Source organism: Onychomys torridus, chromosome 18, assembly GCF_903995425.1.
Source record: "Onychomys torridus chromosome 18, mOncTor1.1, whole genome shotgun sequence".
In the NCBI taxonomy this organism is placed as follows: Eukaryota; Metazoa; Chordata; class Mammalia; order Rodentia; family Cricetidae; genus Onychomys; species Onychomys torridus.
Window position 1 is genome coordinate 51,155,146 of NC_050460.1, and position 22,554 is coordinate 51,177,699.

The 22,554-nt window shown below is 44.3% G+C and overlaps 1 protein-coding gene across 1 annotated transcript; it reads right to left on the reverse strand.

Annotated features, from left to right (window-relative positions):
- Positions 1-5,659: 5,659 nt before the first annotated feature.
- On the reverse strand, positions 5,660-21,307 carry Cdk1 (cyclin dependent kinase 1). Its single transcript, XM_036168281.1, has 8 exons — positions 21,178-21,307; positions 18,575-18,637; positions 14,626-14,782; positions 13,483-13,606; positions 10,047-10,217; positions 8,000-8,163; positions 7,767-7,908; positions 5,660-5,858 (listed from the first exon to the last, which is right to left on the reverse strand). Exons 2-8 carry the CDS (start codon positions 18,609-18,611, stop codon positions 5,760-5,762), a joined length of 894 nt encoding a protein of 297 aa, XP_036024174.1. The 5' UTR covers positions 18,612-18,637; positions 21,178-21,307; the 3' UTR covers positions 5,660-5,759.
- Between the last annotated feature and the right edge of the window lie 1,247 nt (positions 21,308-22,554).

Genomic DNA, 22,554 nt, shown 5'->3' on the forward strand with positions numbered 1-22,554 from the left:
ATAGTATAATCCTATTTATTTATGATGGGTTGATCAACAGATCGCAATGGCGATGGGAAAGTCTGGTGTGATGGCATAGCAACTGAAGGTGCCAGCCACCAAGCCTAACGACCTGTATTTGATCCTGGGACCCACATAGGGGAAGAACCAACTTCCGCAAGTTAGTCCTCTGACTTCTAACACATGGACCATAGTGCTCCTATCTAGATTTTACAATACACATTGTAGCTTTACGGAGGAGCTTAAAGAATGGGCTACATGGGCCTGGCTACTCTTTAACGGAAGTTGGGGGCACTCCCCACAGTCAGTTGTCCCCAGCATCTCCAGACACACTAGAGGCCCCTCCATGTTTTATTCTGACTGACCTTTGGGTTTCCCAAGTAGGAGCTGATCCCATGCCTGTTTGCTTTTGTTTTCTCTGGCTTCCAGCAGGCACTGTCCTGTCTCACAATGGCAAGAAACTATCCATGATCCTCTGGAATAGATGCATGTTCAGAACATGACAGCACCCCTCCACAAACATCCCTGTGTCCCTTCCTAACTCTAACCTTTTCAACTTTTTTTTTTTTTTGAGCTGAAGATCAAACTCAGGGTCTTGTGCTTGCTAGGCAAGCGCTCTACCACTGAGCTAAATCCCCAACCCAATTTTTTTTTAACATTTACTTATTAGGGGGGCGGCGGGGGAAGATATAGGCAAAAAGCACATTATGTGTGCAGGCCCAAGGATGTCAATTCTCTTCTACCATGTGCATCCCCAGGATCCAACTGGGGTTAGAAAGCTTGGTGGCAAGGTATTTTCCCACTGAGCACCCTAACCTCTATTTTCTTTGGCACGATGGGTTCATGGGTATCAGAGTCATTTAGCTGAGCGTTCCACAGTTCAATGTCCTAAGACTTGGGGAATTCAGTCTGCTGCTGCCATCTTGAAATGTCTCAATTTTACAGGGAGCTCCATGTCACGTCGTTTATCCAGACGTTTATTTGAGAGTCAAGGGACAGATCCTTGCAGCTACTTCCTTATAAACAGGCATGTCAGATACAGCGTTCTTGCAATATTTTCAAATAGTGTCTGCAGGGAAAATAAGCCTCAGAGGTTGATTCTGCCTTAATATGATTCTCTCATAACTGAGAGAGTCCTATTCTAAAATCCTGTTTCTCTCACTTACATTTCATGTTTTCCCTATGAGCTAATGAAAAGTTCGCTAGCAAGACCCATCCATTTAGCTCAAAACTGTCCTCCTGGCCCAGCACTACACCTGGCTCCTAACGGATGCTCAGTACATGAAGAACATCTAAAACCTGTGCATGTCCCAGCTGCTTTTTAGTGACAGTGAATATGAATATCAGACCTAAGTCCTAGAAGACACTCCTGAAAACACACATAACTCACTAGGCAGTCACCTTGAGGCTAGCACAGAAAGACCACATTCTACCTGGGGCTCATAATGAGCTTAGGCAAGGCCAGCCTGGGTAACTTACGAGATCCTGCCTTGAAATAAGAAGTAAAAAGAAGGCTGGGGATGCAGCCTCAGCATGGGGATCACACTTGTGTAGAATGCACAAGGCCTTCCGTTGGCTCCACAGTACTGCAAAAGGAAAGAAAGCAAACGTAGACTCCCCCACAGGGACAGGTGTCACGTGGGAGGCATTTCTTCCCACTGCTTCACTGCGGCTTTTCAATTCTCAAGATTACCACCAGCATCCTAAGAGCACTTGCTCTGATGCCCACCATGGGAACAGGAACAGTCTTGGGTACACTTAACTGTCCCTAATTTTCAGAAAGCCTCCGCTTCCGGCACTAGCACTGTGCCCACATGCGTCCTCGGATGAGACTTGCTCCAGAACATAAAACATCTCACTTTCTCATGACAAGAAACATCCCAAGTGGCGTCATCGCCACAGGGACTTTGCAGGGGCCGGAGCAGAGTCCAGCACTCCATGTGCTGCACATACTCTGGATGAGGGATACAGGCATCTTTTTACCAGCCAAGGTGACAAAGGGCGAGAGGGCAGGGATACTAACAGCTCACACACCTGTTGCCCTCAAGATGAATTCCCAAAAACTGTTTCAAAGCCTATACATAGAAAAGACATTGCTGATGAACTATGCGTTGACATTTGCGTAATTAAATGCATGCACACATATTTCATCATGGGGTCACTTAGAGTTTAATATGTCCTTAAACACATTGTTTTGCATTCAACAAAACAGCCGTTGGTGGCTAAGCAAAGAAGCCACTTTATGAAGCTTCACAAAGGACAGCAGAAACCCAAGGAATCCTTTAAATCTATTTGATCCAAATGTAAAGTGGAGTGAAATATCTAACAGTATTAAAACCCCAGACAACACACTGACATGAAACAGGAGGGCCTTCTTTACCCCCATCCAAGCCCAAGGTAGCTGGGTAATTAGTTTTCTTTAAACAACAGCTTGCTTTGCTGACATCTCATTTTTCAGAAGCAGCTGTTAGCCAAAAATAGTCCTGTTTATTCACTCCCTAGAAGGCTGTTTTAAAACGAGCTTCTTCTGGTAAAAATATTGCATCGTGTAATTGGAGGCAACATGAAAAGTAGGACTTGATGTTTGTGTTCAAATAAACATCTGCTTAAGTCCAGTTTTCCGTTTGTGAATAATCCTTTTACTTCATGCCATTAGGCATGCTAAGTGATTAAGTCTTCCTTGTTTGGGGTCATGCTGGATTCCAATAGAAATTTCTCGAGGCTGAGTTCTTTGTTCTGGCACCAGGGACCAAGTGTAACACTACCTGAGAACAGCTAGTGCCTGGTTTGTAAGGAAGCTGGTTTGTCCTTGGTTATTATGAAGACAGAAAACTGCCCAGAGCACACATGGTAACTTACAGCTATAATCATAGTACTCAGGAGGCTGAGGCAGGATTATCTTGAGGTCAGCCTGGCTAGTGTTGAAAGCCTTTCCAGCAAAACCCTCCAGCATCTGAGATCTAGTTGAGTCTTCAATCACCCTCTGAAGGAGGGTAAAGAATGAGTTTCCAAGGAGTGCACAAGTTACTGACGACAACCATTCTTGGTCTCCGGCTTACTATCCCCCTTTCAGCCTAATGTCTGGAACAAAGGCCCATCCTACACAACCCTCTCAGATCTGACACTACCCTCTCTTCCCAAGTGGAGGTGGGTTCCAAACTGCCATCTAGGCTGGTTGAGAACTCAGTGCTCCTCCCACCTCCCTTTGAAGTGTTTGTCTCGTGTCCTTTGCTTCCATTGCTGACTACATACAACTAACTTTTCTACAACTAAAGTTTGTCAGATTTAGAAACAATTTTACATCGGTTTAAACCAGGAGCCAGAAAACCCAAGGTCCATTTCCTGGATGTCTATGTGGCCTTCTAATGAAGAAAACAAAGACTACCGTTATATGACTTTGATAATGAGGAAGTTACTGTTCAAAGTGGGTGAGGTACACCAAAGGCGGCAGGGGGGTGGAAGGCACGTGCCTGTTCTGAGCTTGTTGGCATAGGTGAGAATCCAGAAAGCTCATCACAGTCTCTAATGTTGCAGGCAGGCATAGTTCTGTAAGTTCAAGGCCAGCCTGGTATACAAAGTGCGTTCCAGGATAGCTAGGGCTGGTACACAGAGAAACCCTGCATGGAAACCCCACCTAAAGTCTCATTTTATCTTCTGGGAAACTGTGATCATTTTATGTTCCAAGTCATTTTCCATTAGTGCTTACTCTTGGTAAGTTTTTAAAGTCCAAAGCACTTCTAAGACGGCTTGGATTGAAGCAGCCAACTCTTGGGCAGAATAAGAGTTTGGCTGTCTTGCTCATGAAGACACTTCCCACCTCATGAGGGGCCGAGACCAACGGCAATGCTGTGGGCATGAAACCTCTATTATAATAAAGAACACGCTACGGTAGTCATTCTCATGGTTTCACATCACAGCACGTTTATAGTCTATAAATTGTCTGGAAATAGCATGCCACTCAGTCCCCACTGAGGTTCCTTCCAAATACAAAGAAGTGATAGTTACAAAGCACTACAACCGTCTTTGTTACCCAGTTACCTCTGTAACAGAGAACACGGCTGAGATCATTTCAAGAGCACTGCCTCCAGATCACTGTATTTTATTTACTTCTCTTCACCAATCAGTAGGTACTACACAGGAACACTTCAAAATCTATAGGTCCTCTGAAAGGTAACTAAGGACAACAGTATCTGAAACTACCTACAATAGAAGCAATGCTCTATAAGCAATCTCAAAGAAATTAAAGTATAATCTAACTTCAAGTGTGCTTCAGAATTTCAAGTTTTTAAGTCATTTAAATCATGTTGCGCTGATCACTGTGTTAGTCAGGACCCTTGAAATTAAATATCAGAAGAAACCCAATTCAAATTAAGTTAAACATAGAAAAACCTGAGGGGGGGAGGAGGAGGAGGGCCAAATCCCAATTCATGCCCCTAAGGAAGATCTTAGGAGGCTCAGGTTTTAAGGCAAATAGTGCAGGAACCAGGGCCTATGACCAACGCTCACCCCAGGGCTCTCTAGTCACGAGCCCCGTTTACAGCAGCAGCAGCAGGAGGAAAACGTCACCACAGGTTTCTGCAGCAAACAGCATTCGCCAACACTTCCTACTGACCTGCCTCAGTGGGTCCTGTGAGTAGAGATTGGCAGCAACAGAGTTACAAAGCTCTAGGCTGGCCTCTAGCACTGGACTAAAGACCTGTCTGGTGAACTCGTTCCCTCCAAGTGAGGCAGAAGCCTCTAGAACTGAAGCATGATGCTATAGGAACTTCCCTGACTCCAGTGACGCACAGGGGGCTGAGTCTGCGCTACTGTAAACTGAGCCGGCTAAAGGAACAAACAAAACAAGTCTATTCCATCTAGAGCTCAGTCTTTTCAAGATCCTCCGACTAGTAAACTAAAACAGCTCAGCCTTTTATTCTGAAAAGAGCAGTAGACATGCCAGACATTTCCTTTGACTACTAGCAGATTAATCAGGCTGGTTCTAAGAATTACACTAAGCAACCTAACCAAACAATTCAATTCCCAAAGTGAGTAATTTCAGCTAAATATTTGGACAAAGACATTTTTAGACACTGCGAATAAACAACACTGTCAAAAGAGTTAGTTTAAGCAGTTTTCAAGTTAGGCTTGGAAGCCAAGGCAACCACAAAACTCTAACCTTCCTCTGATCGCGGCACAGGAGCCCAACTGGACAGGCAGCTCTCACAAACAATTTCCCAACAGTGCCCTTCCGCTCTGGACAGCCCTTGGTCTAGCCGTAAACCTCGGCCCACTCTGGTGCACTTACCTGCTGGTTCCTGAAAGCCCTACAGATCTCAGGTCTTGGGCTCTCTCATCCACACTTAAACACAAGCAGAGAAAGTCTCTCCAGAGGCAGACTGTAGAGTTTTCTCACGGCAAGACACTGACAGGCAAACTTAAATACCCCGAGGATGAAGGCGTTTCAAAGCACCTGAAAGCTGAACTCAGCTCTTTCAGACCGCACGGTCCCAGCGGCAGGGACAGCTCTGAGTCCGGAATGATTCAGGTCTCCCAGCTCCCTGCAGCAACACTTCTACTTTTGTTACAGTAACAAACAGCCACAGGGAGATGTACACATGTACAGAATTATTATATTTAAATTCATATGGAATACTATTTACATGTTAATTAAGTTATATGTATGAACTGAGGAAAGTCCAGGTGACGGTTTACAGAGAAACAGAAGGGAAATGTACAAGACAGGAAGGAAGAGAGCTGACAGTACAGGCCACAGCAGGCTACATCTTCTTAATCTGATTGTCCAAGTCATCAAAGTACGGGTGCTTCAGGGCCATTTTGCCAGAGATTCGTTTGGCAGGATCGTAGACTAGCATTTTCTGGAGAGAAAAAGAAGAAACAAACTTAGAAAATCCCACAAGCCGAGCTTCTTCCAACAGTGAGCCCATTCATAATTTCAGTGAGTGCCTGCTTGGGAGAACTTAGCTTCAGCAGCTCACTACCAAGCCTGCCCTCTATTCACCCTCCAAGGTGCTCAACTCACAGAGCTTTGTTAGATAAGATAAGCACTCAGACAGCTTTAAAACCAAAACATGAATTTACAGATTATCTATAATACTTGTCCAGGCCAACAAAGGAAAAAACCCACAATATGTTTTTATAAACACAGCTATACTAGATGGATTATTTACAGTGAACCAATTTATATACTCCAAAAAAAGTATTTGGTCTTAAATTTGTCCATACATATTATCTTCTAAGAAAACTAAATCAATAACAGACTAAAAGCCCACCCCATGGCAACCAACAGGGCCTTGAATTACAATGCAGTGGAAGATGACCTTGAAACTCCTAATCCCCCTGCCTCTACCTCCCAAAGGCTGGGATTATAGCCAGGTGCCACCAAACCAGGTTTGGATGGTATTAGAGACCGTAAACCCAAGGCTTCATGCATGCTGGGCATAATACTGGCCAGGCTCCACCCTCAGGCCCTACAGATACTTCGGCTAACTAGTTACCATCTAAACTCAGGCACTCATTCAGGATTGTATGAAGGCTTCAAGGACATGTCAGTTAATCCTCACAGCACAAGGGAGAGATATGCTGCACTCTCCAGATTAAGACACCAAGTCTCTCAAGGACATTAAGAAACTTGTCCAAATCTGTCAACGTGGAAAAATAAACTGAAATCTGAAGCCAAGCCTAATCAATAATCCACAGTGATTTCCAACTGTGGAAAAATTTGCTTCTCCAGGGCCTGCTAAGGATACAGACATTGCTGAGTGTAGCATGGCAGTCTTCTGAGAGAGCGCAGAGGACAATGCACTTCAGCAGGAGACAGGGCCACAGCAAGAATCAGCTAGTCCAGGGTGTCACTCAACTAAGGAAACTGGTGTTAAGATTGACTTTTGTTAAGTGAAGTGGAATTCTTTATGTTCAAAGACTGGAGAGCTAAGGGTAGATAGAGACCAGTAGAATCCATGGCTAACCCTCATGGAAACCTACCTCCATCCATGACCCACCAGCAGCAGAAAACAACAAACGAGAGCTGGTCCCTTTAGATGTGACCAGCAGGCTGGGCCCAGGATATGGCAATGGTTCTAAGTTAACCAACAACACCAACATGCAGAGTGTGACGGCTGTGGAGTCTGGACAGTCTGAGCTCCATTTGGTGGCACAATCTATAGATTGTGACGGAGCTAAAAGACCAACTAAAACACGTATTTGAGGCCTTCTGGAAATTAGAATTTAAACACCACTCTACCTACAACAAATTTCCTAAAGCAGGCCTTTAACAAGTTTGTGCTTTACAACATTTTTGTAAAGAAAATAACTGCTAACTGGGTGCAGTAATGTAACTGAAGAAAAATCAAAATTCCAAGCCTTTCTAAGAGAAAACTAGGCCAGACCCAAGAAACGGAGTTTCTTGTAAAACTGTAAAAAGCCTGAATATCTGAAAGTATCAAGCAGTCGTCAATAAAGTACAGCATGATAAACACACAGAACAACCAGGAAGGAATCATTACAATTCAACAGCGTACTCTCAACTCAAAGTGTGGGAGATCTGGCCTCTGCTACAGCGTACCCACTGCAGTCTACCAGAGTGAGAAACAAAGGAGACAGTCTAACCCTGAAGGTTACTCAAGACCACTAGCACTACACATCTCAAAGGCAGCTGCCACCACAGGCACCTAAGTCCAGGACTCTCTTCCTGCTTGCGTCACCTCCTGTGTCGCTATGAACACCCAAGAGCACTCTGCTCAAACCATAAAGCACAGCCAGCTTACCGAGAGCAAATCCAGGCCGTTTTCATCCAGGTTCTTGACGTGCGAGGCAAGGCTCCCTGGCTTCCACTTGGGAAACGTGTTCTTGTAGTCCTGCAGAGACTCTACTTCTGGCCACACTTCGTTGTTAGGAGTGCCCAGAGCTCTGAAAGAAAAACAAAATGCTGTCACATGCTCGGTGCCTTTATGATTTAATCTCACAAGCTTTTAGCAGCTCAGGCATAAAATGCAATTACCTGAAAATCCTGAAAAGCTGGTCAATCTCTGAATCACCATGGAAAAGCGGCTTCTTAGTGGCCAGTTCTGCAAATATGGTGCCTATACTCCAGATATCAACAGGGGTGGAGTAACGGGCTGATCCCAGCAACACTTCTGGAGATCGGTACCACAGCGTCACTACCTGGTACAAGATGGAGAACACAGAGTCAACATTCCTTCTACAGCTGCTTCACTGCGTTGTCTTTTAGAAAGCTGTGCAGGCCTCACCATGAGTGTAAGTCAATTAGCTATATACAAAATACTTAGCTGAAGCTAACTGGTTTATTTCTGAGTTCTGCTCATTAGTGGGTAAAAACCATAAACTCCTTGCTTTTCAAATCAGTAAAGTAGAAGGATCAAAGTAGCTACAGCCAGGCTGGGCTTAGTGGCATCTACCTGTGATCCCAGCACTTCAGCACTCAGGCGGCAGAAGCAGGCAGATCTGTGAGTGCCAGGTCAGCCTGGTCTACAAAGTGAGTTTCAGGCTTGCCAGAGCGACATAGTGAGACCCTATCATCTCGAAAACAAACAACAGAAAATAGTTACAGCTTGATATGTTCCAAAAAACCTGAAAGCAGAAAAAACACTAAATAAATAATAGATGGTTTACGAATGGCACTGTACACAATTCAGGTTTTGTTTACATGTTAACATAGCAAGCTAAAATTAACATGCGTTAGAAATATGAGCAAAGAAAAAAATTGATTAGTGACTCAGAACTAATTAACCATAGTAGTATATTCATCAATATAGTGACTCTAGCCAGGCGGTGGTGCCCCACGCCTGTAATCCCAGCACTGGACAGCCTCCAAAGCTACAGAGAAGAAACCCTGTGTCGAAAAGAAAACAAAAATACACATACATACACACACACACACACACACACACACACACACACACACACACATACACACACACACATCTAGTGACTCTATGACCTGGAAGAACAACGCTAATGAGATCAACAGCAGCTCCAGCCTAAGAAAGAAAATTCATCGAAGTGTGAAAAACGAAAAGGAAGAAAGAAGACAGGCTGAGAGAGCAGGCAGCTCAGCGGAGCTTGCCTATCAAGTAGCATGTAAGGATCTGAGCCCCAGCACGGCATTCACCAGGCACAGGAGTGCCTATTCATGATGATCTCAATACCCAAGAGGCAGAGGTAGTCATCACCATCACCCAAAGAATTTGAGGCCAGCTAGGACTCCAGGAGACCCTGTCTCAAAAACCAAAAGAAACAAGGCCGGAAAGGGACAAGGGTCTGGTCATCTGACACTATGTACTACAAGTTCTTGCACTATACAAGTCACTGCCCTTTCAGAAACACCCAAGGAACCCAGTCTAGTGATGCAGACTACCTACAATCCCAGCTCCCGGGAGGGGAGGATTCTCAAGTCCAAAGCCTATCTGGTCCAGTGACTTCAAGGCCGGCCAGGGAAGCCTAGCGAGACTCTTCCTCAAAGTAACAGGTAAGAACACAGTTCACGGGTAGAACACTTGCCTGGTATGTGTGACGCCCTAGGTTCAAGCCCACTGTGAAGGAAAATCAACCAACCAATCAAATGAAATGCCAACCATCAAGAGAACACTGACAAAGCTTGATGACAGGGCCATGGTACAGCTCAGTGAAGAAGCACTTGACTAACATGCAGGACTGGGGCTCAATCCCTTGCACTTCCCCTCTCTCAACTATAGCTACTGGCTCCTAAATGTATCAGAATAGATGCCTCAGACAGCAAAACCTGCCTTTTAATAAGCAGGGTACAATCAGGAGGAACCACAGCTCTGGGAAAGACCGATATAAACAAATAAGAACTCCAAAAGCTACATACAGTAAACCCCTTCCTTCTGTGAGGCCTCTTCAGGAATCTCTCCTGACAAAACATGCCTAAAGTTTCAGTGTGAAAATATCTATATTTCACATATACTCGAGCGACTTCAGAGGCAAGAAGAATAAACTGATTGATACTACCAGAGCAGAAACTTTTTTCAACTGAGCAGTTCTTTGTTGGCAGCAACCCGGCTTACCTCGTGTGTGTACACTCTAATCGGTATCCCAAAAGCTCTGGCAAGGCCAAAATCAGCCAGTTTGATTGTTCCTTTGTCATCGATCAATAGATTCTGAGGTTTCAAGTCTCTGTGAAGAACTCTTCGGGAGTGACAAAACACAATCCCCTGGAGGATTTGGTATAGGTAACTCTAGAAAGGAAGAAAAAAGTCAGAAATTTAATCATGCCACAGGACTCTGAAATGATCAGTTTCTGAAGAAATTATGACACAGAGAAATAATTTAACTATGAAAAGACATTTCAGGTACCTTTGCACTACCATAAACTCGTGGACAGGAAACCTGGACATACAGTGTATGTACATGGAAGGATGTTATCTAGACCCACATGAGCATTTAAACTTTTGAACCCTATCACAAGTTAGCTTCCTATGAAGAAGTTTCCTCAACACACTCATATCAAGTGCTCCTTTCTGGAATACAGATGCTCTTTCTCATGTCTCTCACTTTACATATGCATTTCCTCTTTAGAGACAGCTGACTGACTTAAAGTTTGAAATGGGAAAATATATAAAACAGATAAAACTCTCATGTGCGTGTGAACACTCGAGTGTGTTTGCGTATGCATACAGTCATGCAGGTAGCAGGCAGAAGTGGAAGTCTGTTTTCTGCTATTACTTCCACCTTAGTTTTTGAGGTAGCATCTCTCACTAAACTGAAGTTCGATATTCTGGCCAAACTGGCTGGTCAGTACATCCCTGGGACACACCCCCTTCTCCTCTGCCCTTTATAGATGTACACACTGCCACACCTGACTCGTATGGATGCTGGGAACCAGAACCCAAGTCCTCATGCTTACAACATAAGCATTTCTCCACTGAGATGCCCCCAAAGCCTTACAATCTAGTCCTGAAAACAAAATGAATCTTTGTGCTACAAAACAAAATAAAGGGGGGGGGGGGGGATATTGACATTATTCTAATACATGTGATCTAATATATTGTCTTCAATAAGACATAAAATTAAAACAAAGTACAAAAGCCATGAAGAATATGTGGCTGGGTAGTTTTCTGTCAACTTAACACAAGCTAGTCACTGAGAAGAGGGAGCTTTAACTGAGAAAACCCCTCCATAAGATCAGGCTGTAGGCAAGCCTGTAAGACATTTTCCTGATTAGGTGATTGATGGAGCCCAGACCATTGTGGGTAATGCCATGCCTGAGCTAACATATATGGTCCTTGGTTCTATAAGAAAGCAGGCTGACATCAGAAGCGAACTTCTGCCCTCCGGGGTTCTCCCACTGTGCTATAAGCCTGTATTTAAGACCTCCTCCCTCCTTCAATAAACGGCATTCGGCATTCAAAAAAGGAGGAGGAGGAGGAGGAGGAGGAGGAGAAGAAGAAGAAGAAGTAGTAGTAGTAGCAGTAGTAGTAGTAGTAGTAGTAGTAGTAGTAGTAGTAGTAGTCATCGAAGTCAAGATCATGATGGGGAAACCCACGGAGACAGCTGACCCATACTTGTTGGAGCTCACTGACTCTGGACTGACAGCTCAGGAATTTGCATGGGACCAAACTAGGCCCACTGAATATAGGCGACAGTTGTGTGGCTTGATCTGTTTGTGGGGTCCCTGGCAGCAGGGCTAGAACTTATCCCAGGTTTTTGGAGCCCATTCCCTGTGGTGGGATACCTTGCTCAGCCTTGATACAATGGGGAGGGGCTAGGCTCTCCTTCAACTTGGTATGCCAGACTTTGTTGACTACCATGGGAGGCCTTACCCACTCTGAGGAGTGGATGGGGGTAGAGTGGGAGCGAGGTGAGGAGGCAGGAGAAGAGGAGGGGGAACTGGGGTTGGTATGTAAAATGAAAAAAAATCTTAATAAATAAATACATTTTTAAAAAAGAAAAGAGTATGGTTTAAAATTTTTAAAAAAAAATTTAAAAAAGAAAGCAGACTGACCAGGCCATGAGGAATAAGCCAGTAAACAGCACTCCTCTATGGCCTCTGCATCAGCTCCTGCCTCCAGGTTCCTGCCCTGTCTTCCTTCAGTGATGGACTATTACATGGAAATGTCAGTGAAATAAACCCTTTCCTCCCCAAGTTGCTTTGGTCGTGGTGTTTCATCACAGCAGTAGTAACTCTAAGACATACATAATATAAAACATTGGCAATGGTGGGCAACATTAACAAATTAAAGTGGGAAAAAAAGCAAAGGAAGGAATTATCATTGTGTTACTAAAAAGACCTTTGAAATCATTGAACAATAAAATATAGAAAGATCAGTGAGTATGAATAGGCTATGCATAAATCATGTTAAATATCAAATAAAATAACTATAATAAGCCCCTTTACATAAACTACTGAGACTATTTAAAAGATACATACAATCAAATTTGGGTAATGATATAATAAAATAACAACTGATTTTTAGAGGTCATATGTTCCTATCTGCCAAGATCTTAAATAAACAATGACATAAAGAGGTGGACTCAGTGGCACAAGCCTATAATCCCCACTCTTGGGAAACAGAGGCTGGAAGATGGGAATTCAAGGGCAGCCCCTACCACACATAAAGAAAATCACTGCAGCATGGTTTACAAGAATAGCAATCACTAAATTAGGAAGTAATGGAAATGGGAAAAAATGGAAATGGTTTAATAATTGTTATTAAACCATTCATGAAACAGAAATAAAAAGGCCAACTAATGTGTGTGCAATACATATACAGAAATGATCCCATTCTTCTTTTTTTGGGGGGAGGGGTTTTCGAGACAGGGTTTCTCTGTGTAGCTTTGCGCCTTTTTCCTGGAACTCACTTGGTAGCCCAGGCTGGCCTCAAAATCAGAGATCTGCCTGCCTCTGCCTCCTGAGTCCTGGGATGAAAGGCGTGCGCCACCACTGCCCAGCCCCATTCTTTATATACATACAAAGTAAACATGACAATGTCTCCAAGGCATAGATGGTAGCTCAGTATAAAAATAAAGCTGGTTTAAGGTTAACAAACCTTTACCTTAGACATTTAAAATCTATCTACATATATCTGCTGAGAAAAATGCTTGCCTAGTTATGCACAATGCCCTGGGTTCAATACCCAGCACCACAAAGAATGATATGATACATACATTTATAATTTAACTGAAATACAATGTTTACATTAACCAAAACATATTCTTCACAGAATAAGACCACTGAGCATCAGCCATAGCATATTCTGTCTCCAGCAATGTAATACAATATAATATAATGTAATATAGTGTGGCGCTTATGTCCTCGGACACCACTTTTCACTTCTAGAACTGTCCGGTAATAAGGTGAGCAAAAGATGATCTGTGTGGAAAGAAAATAAAATCCTCTCTACTTTTATTCTCTTACAGGTTTTCCAACATTCACCCACAAAACACAAGGGTAAGCCCTACACTCAGAGTACATAAGCACCAAAAAAGTATACAAATCCTTACCTTAACAAGAGACGAATCCATGAACTGACCAGGAGGGATAGAATCCAAGTACTTCTTGAGATCCATGGACAGGAATTCAAAAATGAGATACAACCTGGAGTCCTGCATGAGCACATCCTGAAGACTGAGCAGAAAAGCTGTGCATGAAAGTCCAGCAAATACCTCTGCTCTCGCGCTTTCGCCAAGTACAACTGCTTCTGAGAGCTTCACGATTATCAGGAGCTTCTCATAAACTACCTTCTCACTGAAGACTTGAGGAAGGCATTTCAGGACAGTAATTTATGACTTCCTCTACAGCCTGTCTTTGTCCCTCAGCTCGTCTTTCATTGAGATAAATTAACTATGGACATTATAGTTGAACCTAACTTTAACAGCTGTTCCCTATTCCCAGGCCCAGCACAAGTTAGAACCCAAGCCAAGAATCAACCCAACTAACAGAGGCAGAAGCTAGGATGTTAAGGCAGAGGATCTCTAAATTCAAAGACTGCCCAGGCTACAGAGTGAGTACAAGACCAACCTGGGTAATTTTGTGAGACCCTGTCTCAAAATAAATTTAAAGAGGGCTGGAGGCTGGGTGTGGTGGTTTAAAAGCCCATAGTCCCAGCACCTGAGGGAGGCTGCTAGAGGACAGGCTGGGTGAGCCAGAGTAAAATCCTGTCTCAAACGTTCAAAACCCCAAAACTAAGACAGCCTGGATATAGCTCAGTGGCAGAGCACTTTCTTAGCATGCCCAAAGCCCTGGGTTCAGTACCTAGTACCACTAGAAATTCTAATGAACCACTAGACCACTTCCTCAAAGACCCAGCCCAAATGAGTCAATAAAAACAGAAAACATGCCCTCCCCCTCTGGCCTAGCTACTTGTGTAAAGGGCCTGTGGAGAGAGCTGGGCTCCAAATAGGAGCTGACGAAGCTCCTCACGGAGCAGCCACCATGCCTGCCCCTCCAGCCAACACTAATTCTCAGCACCGTGTCTGGAATTCTTTGAACGGGCTGCTCTCTTCTATCTCCTCCTAGTACCACAATCAACAAAAATAAACAGGACTCTATCCAGCTCCACCCAGAAACTAAGCAGATGTAAAACTTCCCACGTTAAAGCTGATCTGAAGTAGAACGAGAATTGTTTCAGTTCAGACATAGCACACCTGACGATATTTGGATGGCGAAGTTCTTTTAACAGAGAAATTTCCCGAATCGCAGTGCTAGGCACTCCTTCTTCCTCGCTTTCCAGTCTGATCTTCTTCATGGCCACTATCTGGCCAGTAGTCCTGTGTCTACCCTTATACACCACGCCATAAGTACCTGAAATGAAGCAAAGAGATTTTTAAGTGAACCCTTAGGGTGTCACATGATAGATATGCCTGTTGTGTGTGTGACCAGACAGGAGGTCATCTCACATGAACTTAGAACTTGCACTATTTCCAGAAAGAAACCTACCATACACATAGTTTAGGAATAAAATTCTGGGGTCACCCAAGGCTCCCCAGTTAAGTTTCCTTCATGAGCCAGCACATGAAGTAGATGTCCTACAAGTTGAAATTCACCTGTCAAATATCCTGCATGCAATTAAAACACTGCGTAAACTGAAGCTCAGAAGATAGTACCAAGAGGAGGCACTGCGACACTTTCAGAAAACTGTAATGATTTATGCTTTCCATGATACTTTTACACAAAATGTAGTCAACACTCCTCATCCAGCAGAAGCAGAGACATGTTAAGACCAATGTAACTGCTACTGCTACAGGAGGAAGCCTCCCTCCAGTTGGGAATGTTGAAAACACTACTCTGAGTGTCACATCAACAGCAATGACAGTAGGAAAAGACAGTGGGGTGTGGCGAGCACAGCAAGATGGACTAATTACCCGGCTCACACCTATGCTGTATGTACTTCTCCAGATATTACAGGTGCCTTCTAAACTTGGGGTCCAGTTGAAGAGGTACTAAACTCCCTGGGTATATACATTCAACTTTGTCGAACAGCTTTTCATGGCATCAGTATGACTTCCCCTGGTGACACACAGCTGCAACCATAGCTACTTGAAAGGCTAAGGCCTGGACAACTTAGTGAGACCTGGCTCAAGAGACAAAGGTCCAGCATGGTGTGCATGTCTGCAATCCTATCACCTGGACTAGAGCAGTTTCTTCCAAATGTCTAAGCCACAGCTTTTATTGGTTCTAAGAATCTGCCCCGGAAAGATGGCTCAGAGGTTAAGAGCACTGACTGTTCTTCCAGAGGTCCTGAGTTCAATTCCCAGCAGCCACATGATGGTTTACAACCACCTGTAATGAGATCTAGTGCTTAGAATACTAAGCCATTTGCTCAGCAGCAAGAGGACACTCACATAATATCTATTCCAGCATTTTAAATTCCAGGACAGTCAGTTTTCCTAACAATTCAGTCATTTTAATATTATTTCCAATAAAATCCCATTTTGACCAAATGCTAGGTGACTTTCAATAACCAAAATATTCCAGATAAAAAGAACTGACTATATTCTGTCTGCAAAGCCTAGGAAATCTACGCACTCACATGTTCCTTAAGGGTGGATATCCGACTTGTAGGAAGCACACAGCAGCTAAGCCATCAGCAATTAATGTCTGGGCAGTCTCAATTAGCAAGGTTAACCACAATCCAATAAAAAATGATTAATTCTGAATTCCTATAGCATTTTCTGTTTCTTCCCAGCGCACTACTTCATTCCTTGAATCGTGTGCAGAACTAAGTCATGATTAGAGCCAACACTCAGTAAACACTGATTCTTAGACAACACAGAAATGTGTTGACCTGGCTCTTCTCAACTAATGTCTGCAACACGACTAAACAAAGGGCTAAGCCACTTCACTTGTTAATCACTGAAGGCGAGTCATGAAATAAACATGTTTTAGATTCACAAGTATTTTAAATCATTAATTAATTGGGGAAGGGGTATCAAACAAGGCTGGAGAGATGTCTCAGGGTGAAAATTCACACTGCCCTTTCAGAGGACCAGTACCTACATGAGATAATTCACAACCACCTGTAACTCCATTTCCATAGTAAACAACACCTGGCCTCCGTGGATTCTACATACCTGTACAAACCCACACCCAGACAACCATATACACTTCATTTTTAAAAGGATCATACAGTAAAAGCAAGCCTAAGATCTCAGCTATCCCGGGGGTAAAGACCCAACAGCACTGAGTGGTGAAAGCCACGAATCCTCACAAATGTTTCTGAAGTGCTTACAAAATGCCAAGGAAGCCTCCACCAACCAGTGTAGACGGCTATGTGAGCTGAAGACTGTCTGGCTGGGCATGGTGGCCAACAATACGCAGGTGACTAAGTAAGAAAACACTAACGTGGTGAAGACAGATCTTCTATCTATCCACAGGCTTGACCAGGTAGCTGGTATTAGCACAAGAAACTTCTATGTGGACAAGATCGCCTAGTTTCCCAATTAGTTCAACAAGTCAGTTTTTCAGCACGGCCTACACAGAACGCAAGACAGCCAGACACGATGGAGCAGACAAGCCTCTAGGTCGGAGAAGAGTTCAGGAAAGAAAGCAGGTGAAGGTGCTCCAGTACCTGAGCAGTGAGATGCCGGGGTCCTCAGCCTTTGTGGAGCTTAAACCTGGGACAACTAAAAAGAACACTGGGCGGATGCAAAGGAAACGATCAAACCCCTTCTACTAGAGCCTGGGTACTCAACATGGGGGCTGCAGCCCCTTACACAGGGGTCACCTACGACTACTGGAAACAGATATTCACATAACTCATAACAGTAGCAAAATGACAGTTATGAAGTAGCCACGAAAACAACTTTATGCCGGGAGGAGTGGCAGTCACCAGACAGGAGGAACTAACTGTATTACAGGGTCGCAAGCATTAGGAAGGCTGAGTTGAGAACCACTGAATTAGAACAAGTTGAAAAGTGAAGCCAGCATGGGATGGCTTTAGAAAGCTCTATCTGAGGGGATCAAAGAATCCAACTGGAGAGGTAGGTGGCAGCAGATGAGGACGGTGAGGGGGGTGGTTACCATGTAACCAGACAGTTGTGGAGATGATGGTCACATTAAGACAGAAAACCCCAGACTCCCATCGGAACACTACCTGGCTTACTAAATTCTCTGCCTTGGTCTTAATACCCTGTGTAAGTGGGGTCTCTGAACAGAGATGAAATTAAAATGGTCCTCAACAGAACCCACAGAGAAACAAGTTCCACCGTTTGCTCCTGGAGAGCTAATGATGTCTCAACTCCTAAGTAGAAATATGGAAATTCTGTTGCAGGAAGAGAAAAAAAAAGAAATAGGAAAGGGTTATTTTCATTCCTAATTTATGCTAGATGGGCCTAAGCATTGTTCAAAATACTACAGAAAGGAACTGAACAACACATGAAAGCCACAAAGTTTAAGTCATTCTTGCCCATGGTAACCACACAGAAAAATCATTCAACTCAGTTTGTCAATTACTGCACCCAGTTTACATAAAACTTAGTCTAATATTTAGAATTAAGACTAAAAATGTATTGTGAAATTAGCATAATTCTACTCCCCGAGACACACATACAAGCTATCAGTAGTGTTTCCGAAACACAGGCATCCAGAAGTGAGACCAGCTCAGTGGTCTAGTGTGTGAGGCCCTATGGTCTCAAGGATTCAGAATAATTTAAATTCTCTTGAACGAGAATGTTTTAGGTTATAAGTAAACTATGTCTTGCTGTGGCTGTGATAAACACCCAGACAAAAGCAACCTAAGGAAGGGTTTGTTTGGACTCAGAATCTGGGTCACAGTCCAGCAGGAGCAGGAACACAAGGCAGCTGAGTAAGGTTTACTGTGGCTTGGCTCCCTCTCTCCATTTACAGTCCCAGGATCTCAGGCCGGGTGTGGGGCCCACAATGGGAAGACCCTGCCCATTCAATACAGTTGAGATAATCCCCTACAGGAGTGCTCAAGAGTGATTCCAGAATCTGTTAAGGTAACCACTAACACCAACTGTAACAGCGCACTAATGCACATAAGTACAAATACATCAATGACCACACTTAATGATTTTGTGTTACACAGGAGCACTGATGAATTATTTTCAAAAACTTTATACTAAAACCACTCACCTTCTCCAATTTTCTCTATTTTGATGTAGTCTTCCATAGTTCCTCAACAGGTTATGATGGACCCTAAAATAAGGGGCAACACTGGTGTGATTTACACATTACTAATTCATCATTAAGACATCACATACAAATTGGCTTCCACAGTGCCTTCTGCAGAGCCCACAAATATGTCATTATATCAAAACATATTGCCAGGGTGTAGCTACTCTTGCAGTAGCTCTGAGCCTTCTCAGCTCCCAAGACATGATTGCATTTGCATATGCTATACAGCATGGTATTTGGCCTCTTCACATTCCACAAACCAAGCACGCCTGGTGAGAAAGGCCTGTCATCCCAGCTACTGAGGCGGCTGATACAGAAGGATTAAAAATTCAAGGCTAGCTAAACAACTTAGTGATACTATGTCTCAAAATTTAAAAAAAAAACCGCATAAGGCCTTGGGTTTGATTCCTAGGACTGTAAGTTTAAAAAAAAAAAAAAAAAAAAAACCAGAATTGTGACTTTAACACCAATACACGCTAATTCTACCCAACTATGTCAAGACACACTGCTAACTGTACTAAATTTGTACCGTTTTAATTTTCTGAAAATCATAGGAATCTATGAGAAGGATGTCATGCATGACGTAATCCTAGCACAAGGAAAGCCCAAGCGGAAGAGCAGGTTCAAGGCCACCCTCTGGCCCAGTTTACTGCAACACCACTAAAGTACAGCCACTAGAAACAGCATTTGTTTATTATAAAAGTATTTGTTTATACTACAAGCATCCAGTTTCCTTGAGCAGCAGGAATGTTTAGCCACTCAAGTGAATTGAATGCCTTTAAAAAGCAGCCACGGACAACCCCACTCGAGACACTCAAAGGGAAATGTACTGGCTCATTTTATGTCAATGTGACACCAGCTAAAGTAATCTGAGAGGAGGGGACCTCAATTAAGGAAATGCTTCCCCAAGATGGGGGCTGCAGGCTAGCCTGTAGAGCATTTTCTTAGTCTTGACTGGAAGGGACCAGATCATTGTGGGTGGTACCATCCCTGGTATCCCATGGTCCTGGGTTCTGTAAAAAGGCAGGCTGAGCAAACCTTAAGAGGAAAAAAAAAAAAAAGCTAGTCAGCAGCATTCTTCCATGGTCTCTACACATCAGGCCCTGCCTCTAGGTTCCTGACCTGTTTGAATTCCTTTCCTGACTTCCTGTGATGATGAACTGTGTGATGTGGAAGGTAAAAGTCTTTCCTCCCCAAAATGCTTTGGCCAGTGTTTCATCACAGCAATAATCCCAAGGCAGTGTATTTGAGCAAAATTTTAATCACACTTGCAAAGTGTCACCAACAAAAGAGAAAAAACAAATTCTTGCCTCAAAAAATGGTGAAAAAAAAGCTAAGCACCTTTGCCATGAAAGCCCTTTGCCACAGATCTTTACGAAGATCACCGAACAGCTGACATTTTGTGAGTTCTGTTCCTCATGGATTCCTTTCCAAAGTAAAATGAACCCCGTGGAGTGTGGTAGCACAGCCCGGAATCCCAGCTCTCACGACTACACAAAGGAGTCAGTGGCTCAAAAAAATCTCAGCGATGCGTATTTTTAATCAAATTACAATGGACATTTTTTTTAAAAAATCCTTTTTCTTCAATGTGCCTACGTATAACTATAGTACACGAAAACTTTTCAGCCCCCTTTGTACATACAGCTAAGAGTTAACGCGTCTTCAGAGCTGGCTCACTTCCTTCCCACACTTTCCAGTCTCCAGGGGCTGGTGCTATCAGCTGCCCCAGTGCACCTCTCTAGACCAGACCTCCAAGTTGTGGGGGATGGTGATGTGCACCCCAGAACCTTCAGTGGTCCCCTTATTTTTATTAAGACGACGGATGTTAAAGCATCGGTGCTTCTACGTCTCAGCAGTTCTTAGCCTGGGTACCGTCTGTGCCTGTCTACCAGCAGAGACAACTAAAACTATAAAGAACGATCCTAGGTGCTTTCTTGGCTCTGGACCTTGATAGCAATGCTTTTTAAACGACCACGGAGCGGTCTCTCCCGCGGAACCCACAGAGGGCCTCGGAGGGCAGCTGACGTGGTGCAGCCTAGCTCTGTCTGCACCGGCGGCCAACAGGGGCTGGGACGCGGCTTGGCACCCCGCCCACCCCCGGGGCTCCAGGGAGGCCCTGCGGCTCTGCAGGGACGCGGGGCTCGCCTGAGGCCTTTGCACATCCGCGGGGACCCCGGGCTCAGGGGAAGCCCTGCTCTTCCACAGGGGACCCCCAAGGCTGATGCGAGGCGCTGCCCCTCCACAGGGAGGACCCCGGGCTCATGGGAGACCCTACACGTCCATCCACAGGGGACCCCCGGGCTCAGCGGAGGCCCTACCCGTCCTCACGTGGAGGCCCTACCCGTCCCCAAGGGGGCCCTGGGCTCACATGGATGCCGTGCCCCGTCCACACGGGGACCTCCGGGCTCACGTGGAGGCCCCGCAGGCCCTGCCCGCACCCGGCCCGCCTCACGCACGCCCTACCTCTCTCGTTCCCGCGGCGGCCACACCGCAGTTCCGGACTGCGCGGACGCAGCGACTCCCGGAGCTCAGAGGCCGAGTGCCAGCAGTTTCAAACTCACCGCGATAAAGCGCCTGGGATCCACCAATCAGGTTCCCCGTAGACGTTCAAAGGAGCCAATCGCAGCCGAGCTACGATGGGGCGGGGCTGCCTGGGAGTCCAGAGCGCGAAAGGGAGCGGAAACCGCGGCTGGAGGAAAAGCAGGAGGGCGGGCGCCAACTGACTCTGAGCTCGGCTTTCCCTCCAGGGTCGTCCTACTGTTTCTCGACAATCCAATCTAATTTTTTTCTCTCTCTCTCTTTGTCTCTCTAGCTCCTCTCTTTTGTAATTTCCCTCCAGGAGTAACACAATTCAAATGTATTAAATTAAAATAGCTAGCCACAAAAGTGATATTGCCGTAATGTAGAGAGTCTCTTACTTTTACTGCTAACATTTAAAACTGCTTTGGGATTACGCTTTTCAAATAGACATATATAATTCTGCCTTTAATCTCAGCACATGCATGAACAGGAAGACCTCTTGAGTTCGAGGCCTGCCTGGTCTACAGAGCGAGCTCCAGAACAGCCTACACAGAGAAACCCTGTCTTGAAGAACAAAAATAGTGTATATGTGTGTGTGTGTGTGGTGTGTGTGTGTGTGTGTGTGTGTGTGTGTGTATACACACACAATATTAAGTCTCATTATGAAATTTCCAAATAATATTGGTCTTGGTTAATTCTCAACCCTTCTCCTGGTACCCCTGGTACCTTCACCATGTAAGGGCACATGCCCCACCCCACCCCCAGCCATCTGTGTCACTATTGCCAGTCCCAGAAGACTTCTTTTTCCCCTATGGAAAAGAGCTTCTACACACACTGACATATGAACATTATATGTTCCTGCAGATTTCATTGATGGTGGTTTTTCAAATGAGTGATTAGCTGGACAGCAAATGGATCACATCTCAAGTACCTTGACAAGATAATGGAAAGGGAACACTGAAGACGTCCTCAAAAGGGCAAGGAAAAATGCCTGTCTGTCTCTGTGATGTTATACATATGTACCCATGCTTTGCTTTTATATTGTGTATAAAATGTTAAAATATCAAATGTTTTAAAATATCACCACATAAGAATTTTAAATATTCCTTAAAACACAAAACTTCACAATGCTAAGAATAAAGAAAAAGGCATGTATTTTCTATGCTCTAACTCAATGTCCAAAGCTGTAACCCATCGCCACCCTCCAACCACATGTCTCAAAAGGGATCTGCTCCACCTTGAAAAGATTTTTCTTTTCTCTCTTTTTCAAGACAGTGTTTCTATGTGTAATAGCCCTGGCTGTCCTGGAACTTGCTTTTGTAGACCAGGCTGGCCTTGAACTCACAGAGATATGATTGTCTCTGAGTGCTGGGATTGAAGGCGTGCACCACCATGCCCTGCTGAAAAGATTCTTAACT